The 7631-nt window shown below is 38.2% G+C and overlaps 1 protein-coding gene across 1 annotated transcript in view; it reads right to left on the bottom strand.

The window, feature by feature from the left end:
* The window catches only part of Myh15 (myosin heavy chain 15), a 137999-nt gene that overhangs the window by 48456 nt on the left and 81912 nt on the right, over nucleotides 1–7631 (bottom strand). The window contains exon 27 of the mRNA XM_031364712.1: nucleotides 5330–5719. Within this exon, the coding sequence (XP_031220572.1) occupies nucleotides 5330–5719 (390 nt within the window). The remainder of the gene's footprint in view (nucleotides 1–5329; nucleotides 5720–7631) is intronic.

Below are 7631 nucleotides of genomic sequence, written 5' to 3'. Positions count from 1 at the left end.
TGCCCACCTGGCCAGAATCCCGTGTCCCGCGGAACAGGGACCCCGCGAGAAACCCCGGTCCGTGGCAGCTGACAGAGAACACCATGAAGTTCCAGCCTCTACAGTGCACCCAGGATTGTTGGTAGTTGGGAAGCTAAGCCTGGTAGAGACTCAGTGACCAGGCTCCCATACAATACCACCAGCATAATGAGGGCCATAGCTTTAATGTTAAATGGCAGGTGTGTTTAATTATCTACACAATAGACAAAATGAAAGAAAATAGGACCATGATTAATATAGTCATTTTTAAGTCACCGGTTATTGTAAAACTTATTTTAAATGTGGAATATATTTTCCATAATTTGGGTATATTTTCATATACCCAAAAATGAGTTTAATAACTACAGTTGGCACATTTTTTCTTTCCTCACAATATTCCTCAGAAGTTGAAGATGGCTTCATTTTATGAAAGAAAACAGCATCCCAGAGGCTTAATATCCTGCCCACATTCAGAAGGATTGTACTAAGTGATATTGTGTGTCAACTTTACACAAGCTGGAGTTGTCACAGAAAAAGGAGCCTCCCTTGAGGAAATGCCTTCATGAGATCCAGCTGCAAGGCATTTTCTCAATTAGTGATCAAGGGTGGGAGGGCCCACTGTGGGTCGTGCCATCCCTGGGCTGGTAGTCTTGGGCTCTCTAAGAAAGCAAGCTGAGATCTTCTGCAATTTCCTTCTTCAGAGATTGAAGTTCCTGTCAAACAGATCTTTTACTTGCTTAGTTAGAGTCACACCAAGGTATTTTATATTATTTGTAACTATTGTGAAGGGTGTTTTTTCCCTAATTTCTTTCTCAGCCTGTTTATCCTTTGTGTAAAGGGAGGCCACTGATTTGCTTGAGTTAATTTTATATCCAGCTACTTTGCTGAAGTTGTTTATCAGGTTTAGGAGCTCTCTGGTGGAATTTTTAGGGTCACTTAAGTATACTATCATATCATCAGCAAATAATGATAAGATCTCAGAAGATGGAAAGATCTCCCATGCTTGTGGATTGGCAGGATTAATATAGTAAAAATGGCCATCTTGCCGAAAGCAATCTACAGATTCAATGCAATCCTCATCAAAATTCCAACTCAATTCTTTCACAGATTTAGAAAGAGCAATTTGCAAATTCATCTGGAATAACAAAAAAAAACAGGATAGCCAAAACTATTCTTAACAATAAAGGAACCTCTGGTGGAATCACCATCTCGAACATTAAGCTGTACTACAGAGCAATTGTGATAAAAACTGCATAGTATTGGTACAGTAACAGGCAGGTAGATCAGTGGAATAGAATTGAAGACCCAGAAATAAACCCACAAACCTATGGCCACTTGATCTTTGACAAAGGAGCTAAAAGCATCCAGTGGAAAAAACACAGCAATTTCAACAAATGGTGCTGGCTCAACTGGTGGTTAGCATGTAGAAGAATGCAAATCTATCCATTCATATCTCCTCCTTGTACAAAGCTCAAGTCCAAGTGGATCAAGGCCCTCCACATAAGACCAGATAAACTGAAAGTTAATAGAAATCTTTTAATCTTTTCTTTTAATAGAAAAGAAAGTGGGGAAGAGCCTCAACCACATGGACACTGGGGAAAATTTCCTGAACAGAACAATAGCTTATGCTCTAAAATCAAGAATTGACAAATGGGACCTCATAAAGTTGCAAACCTTCTGTAAGGCAAAGGACACTGTGAATAGGACAAAATGGCAACCAAAAGATTGGGAAAAGATCTTTACCAATCCTATATCTGATAGAGGGCTAATATCCAATATATACTAAGAACTTAAGAAGTTAGCCTCCAGAAAACCAAATAACCCTACTAAAGAATGGGGTACAGAGCTAAACAAAGAATTCTTAACTGAGGAATACTGAATGGCTGAGGAGCACCTAAAGAAATGTTCAACATCCTTAGTCATCAGGGAAATGCAAATCAAAAAAACTCTGAGATTCCACCTCACACCATTCAGAATAGCTAGGATAAAAAACTCAGGGGACAGCAGATGCTGGCGAGGTTATGAAGAAAGAGGAACACTCCTTCATTGCTGGTGGTATTGCAAGCTGGTACAACCACTCTGGAAATCAGTTTGGTGGTTCCTCTGGAAATTGGACATAGTACTACCAGAGGACCCAGCTATACCACTCCTGGGCATATACCCAAAAGATGCTTCAACTTGTAATAAGGACACATGCTCCACTATGTTCATAGCAGCCTTATTTATAATAGCTAGAAACTGGAAATAACCCAGATGTCCCTCAACAGAGGAATGGATACAGAAAATGTGGTACATATACACAATGGAGTTCTATTCAGCTCTTAAAAACAATGAATTTATGAAATTCATAGGGAAATGGATGGATCTGGAGACTATCATCCTGAGTGAGGTAACCCAATCACAAAAGAACACACATGGTATGCACTCTCTGATAAGTGAATATTGGCCCAGAAGATCGGAATACCCAAAGTACAATCCACAAACCACAAGAAACTCAAGAAGAAGGAATACCAAAATGTGGATACTTCATTCATTCTTAAAAGAGGGAACAACATACCCATGGAAGGAGTTGCAGAGACTAACTATGGAGCAGAGATTGAAGGAAGCACAACCCAGAGACTGTTCCACCTGGGAATCCTTCCCATATTCAGTCATCAAATGCAGACACTATTGTGGATGCCAGCAAGTGCTGGCTGACAGGAGCCTGATATAGCTGTCTCCTGAGAGGCTCTGACAGTGCCTGACTAATACTGAAGTAGAGGCTCACAGCTATCCATTGGACTGAGTACAGGGTCCCCAATAAAGGACCCAAGAGAAAGGACCCAAGGAGCTGAAGGGCTTGCAGCCCCTTAGGACGAACAACAATATGAACTAACTAGTACCCTAAGAGCTTCCAGGGACTAAACCACTAACCAAAGAGTACACATGGGGGGACTCATGGCTCCAGCAGCATATGTATAGCAGAGGATGGCCAAGTCGGTCATCAGTGGGAGTAGAGGCCCTTAACCCTGTCAAGTTTCTATGCCCCACTATAGGGGAATGCCGGGGCCAGTAAGCAGGAGAGGGTGGGTGGTGAGCAGTGGGAGGGAACAGGGGTTTGGTTTTATTTTACTTTTTCTTTTTTTTCTTTTTAGAGGGGACCCTGGAAAGGAGATATTGTATGACATATAAATAAAGAAAACATCTAATAGAAAGAAAGAGAGAAAGAAAGAAAGAAAGAAAGAGAGAGAGAGAAAGAGAGAGAGAGAGAGAGAGAGAGAGAGAGAGAGAAAGAAAGAAAGAAAGAAAGAAAGAAGAAAAGAAAGAAAGGAAGAAAGGAAGAAACAAAGAAACAAAGAAAGAAAAAACAAAGAAAGAAAAAAACAAAGAAAGAAAGAAAGAAAGAAAGAAAGAAAGAAAGAAAGAAAGAAAGAAAGAAAGAAAGAAAGAAAGAAAGAAAGCTGAGCAAGCCCAGGGAAAGCAAGCCAGTAACTTCTCTCCATGGCCTCTGCATCAGTTCCTGCTTCCTGCTCTGTGTGAGTTCCAGTCCTGATTTCCTTTGGTGATGAACAGCACTGTGAATGTGTAAGCTGAATAAACCCTTTCCTCCCCACCTTGCTTCTTGGTCATGATGTTTGTGCAGAAATAGAAACCCTAAGACAAGGATGGTAAGTGTCAGATTTGGAATTTGAACTAAAATTGTCCTGTGTAGATGTAATTAGAAAGAAAATGATATAAAAAACATAAAATATTTAGATATCTATTACATATCCTAAAGTTATCATAAAGGAAGTATTAAAGATTAAATCACTATGTGTACTAATTGACACATGCTGTCCAAAGCCTGGATCACTTAGAAGGCTGGATAAATCATTACTAGATAAACTATATTTATTTTAAATCTCCAATGAGAAACTCCAATAGTGTCTGGGTTTGGTGATTGTATATGGGAAGGATCCCCAGGAGGGACAGTCTCTGGATCGTCCTTGCTTCAGTCTCTGCTCCACACTTTGTCTCTGCAACTCCTTCCATGGGGGAATGCCAGGACTATGAAGTGGGAGAGGGTGGGATGGTGAACAGGGGGAGGGGGAGGGAATAGGTTTTTTTTTTTTTTAGAGGGGAAACCAGGAAAAGGGATAACATTTGAAATTTGAATAAAGAAAATATCTAATAAAAAAGAATTTATAATAAGAAAAAATATACTACTTAACACCAATCAGCAAATAAAGAAAAATATACTTTTCTCTTTAGAAAAAATACTTTTATATTTTTAGAAAAATATACTTTTTTCTCTTTAGAAAAGAAAAAAGAAGAGAAAGGAAAAGAAAAGAAGGCCTTTAAGAATCTTTGAGGGAATCACATACTAGAACACTTTCTGAAAAGGCTAGGGAACTAAAGAAAGGTAGGGGAAATGTGATGAATAAGCAGGTGATTAGCAGTGTACATATCTCACTTGGAGAGGAAAAAAAGTAGCACAAATATTTTACTGAAAATTGAGTTTTCAAAGTGGTTATCTGATCTTCTCAGCAGCTTCTAATATTCTAGATGAACAAATTCATTTGTTTGTGTATTAGTTTTCTGTAACCATCCTGCTCATGAGTTTAAGCATATTTCATTGTATAACCAATTAAAATAGCTATTACATTGGCCTCATATTTGTTTCTTCATCTACAAGTCTAGGATGTCAAGGCCTCCAATGCCAAGAAGTTCAATGAGGAAGCCTATGTTGCTTCAGGACTCACCGCCCAGAGATGTTCCAAGTGTCTATAGCCTGCATCCCAATGCTTTTCTCTCGTGCCATCCCATGTGTGGCTCAAACCAACAATTCAACAGGCATTCTTTGATGGCATCCACACGCTATTAACTGTATAGGACCACAAGAACTGTGTGGACGTCATTATATCCACCTTAAATTAAAAGTGTGTTTTGGAGAGCCTTGAAGTTCACAGAAAACAGCAGGAAACTTTGCTGCAGCTGAAAAATTTGATTCTCCATAATTTGTAATGCCTAGGAGAGTTGCCTGGGCAGAGCAACCACCCCACCGTAACTTCAGACCAGTTGATATTTCAAAGCCCTTCTGAGCTACAGCCCATCCCAGGCAACTTGATGAGAACCTATCTCAAAATTTAGCTATACCAAGATGGCTGGGGCTATAACCCAGCAGTAGAAATCTTGCATCGCCTGTGGAGCGGGCATGTTTAATCTCTGTAGTATTGCAAAGGAAAAGCTTACACCATCCATTAGTAAACATTTTCAGTTAATCTGATTTTTCTCTGCCTTCCCCTCCTCTGCTACTTCCATTTAAAGAGAAGGAAAGTTTAGAAATATCTACCTTAGCTCTGGCCATCTGATCAACACGGGTCAGGAGGTCATCCACTTGAAGCTGCAGTCCACTCTTGTCTTGTTCCAGCACCTGCCTGACCTGCTGTAAATGTTCTACCTGGCCCTCGAGCTCAGCCAGGTTCTCTGCATGTCTCTTTTTCAAAGAAGCAGAGGTTGCCTCAAAGTGTCGTGTGGTCTCTTCCATGTCATTGCGAAGCTTCTGAAATCTTGCTTCCTGTTGCTTGCTTATCTCCGTCTGAGCCAAACTGGTCCCCCCTGCCTCTTCCAGCCTCTCACTCAAATCTTCTACTTCTTGGGCAAGGTCACGCTTCTCTCTCTCCACCTTGGCTCTAATAGTCCTTTCACTTTCCAGTTCCTCCTTCAAATGTAATATATGAGTCTGGGGGAATAAACAATGTTGACATGGAATAATTACTTGTAACATACCTCTATATGCAACAAGGTTATTACATTAATTTCTGTCGCAACTTAAAAAGCAAACGTGACATTTTTCATTCCTAATTTATAGCTAACGGAAATTGAACACCTTGAAATTAAGTGATTTTTCTCCAAATCAATACCAAGAAGCATAATTACAATTTTTAGTACTTCTAGATCCCCCAGTCTACATTATAAACAGCATCATTAAATTATGTACATAGAGGGACATTCTTACTAAAAGAACCCACCTCAAAAAAAGGAAAAGTGCAGTAGGGATATGAGAAGGATCTGGAAGAAGTTGGGGGAAGGGAAACTGTGATGAAAATATATTGGATAAACAAAATCTATTTTCAATAAAAAAGAAACAGGTTTCTTATATAAAGAAATACTTAAAAAAAAAACTTCTTTCATTTGCCAAGAACAAATTTAAAAGGGGGCTTATAAAAATATATCATAGTGACTCATGTATGCAAAAAATTCTTTCCATCTGGAATTTGTTTAACTATCTTGATAACTAAAGACTTCAAAACTCTCACCACAGAATAAACACTCATTTAAGTCACTTACCCTTAAGAAACAGCATCTACTCAGCCCTACACACATGTCAGGCTAAGTCAGTCCGCTGGCTTCTTAGTTTTCAGATTCCAAGTAGTAGATTCACAATGGTGAAGTAGAATTGGTGGAGGAATGGGGATTATTATAGTGAATGAACAGTGGTCTCGGTAGTCTAAGATACTATTACACACGGGGTTATTAGAAAAGGAAAATATTGATAACTCTGGACCCTCTAGTGCAGTGGTAAAAAGTTCTGGAAACCTTCATAGATATAGTGTATTCAGTGCAGTGAGGCCTGTGATGTTCAATGATAATGTCTTACGTAATTAGGTTAGTGCAGAGGACCATTTAGAAAATGTTTTTCTTCACATTAAATAAAATGGCTTAGAAAAAGCTATTTCTCTAAGTTGTGCCAGCTAAGCAATCCACCACTTCTGTAGTCAAGGTGTCTCAGGAGAAGTACTTAAAAAGCTTTAATTTCTACCTACAAGTAAATGTGGTTCCTGATAAGTGGTTATTGAATCTGAAATATTAATCTCAAATAATACTGTGCTTGGCTCAAAAATATCAGAAGCATTTCTTCATAAATAACCTTAAGAGTACACTAAGGTACAAAAATGTTTCTTTTGGATAATTGAAAGTTTTATTTTATTTTGGGTAAAGTCAAGTGTCATTTGAAGATATGCCCAGAAACTATGATGCTTGGTACTTAGTGTTGTTTATGAAAATAAAGCACATTCACAATGAGAACAGTTTTCTTATTGGGCTTAAAATATACCAAATGATAAGCAGCAAAAGGAAGTATTATTGAGATGTTAATGTGACATAAAAAACACTTATATGGATGTATATTTAACACCATGTATGCATATGTGGACAACCATAACAGTGTTTTTAATTGCTTTATAACATGGTGGTGTAGTATAATATAACCACTTAGTCTAAAACTTCCAAATTGTTAGCCATTATCAAATAATACTTTTGGTTTATGAATAGTTATAGAATCTACTGAATTTTAAATTAATTGCTTCTAACCATAAAAGTTAAAACACTAAACTGATGACACAGCAGGTCATGTACTGTTTTTCCCACGTAAACATCTTGTTGAATTTAATAATTTGAGTTCAATGGTGTCAAGATTAATACATTAAAAATTATGTGGTTGGGATTTAGCACAAAGTGTACACCATAGCAAAAGTTCAAAGAACCAACTATTGCTTATTATTCTTAGTAGAAAGGAATTTAAACTTAAAAGGTAATTATCCTTCCAGGATCACGCATTGACGGGATGCCATTTGCCTTCTTTTTTTTTTTTT

Source organism: Mastomys coucha, unplaced genomic scaffold, assembly GCF_008632895.1.
Source record: "Mastomys coucha isolate ucsf_1 unplaced genomic scaffold, UCSF_Mcou_1 pScaffold12, whole genome shotgun sequence".
NCBI lineage: Eukaryota > Metazoa > Chordata > Mammalia > Rodentia > Muridae > Mastomys > Mastomys coucha.
The sequence above is the reverse complement of the archived record's forward strand: the minus strand, read 5'-3'. Positions and strand labels throughout refer to the sequence as shown.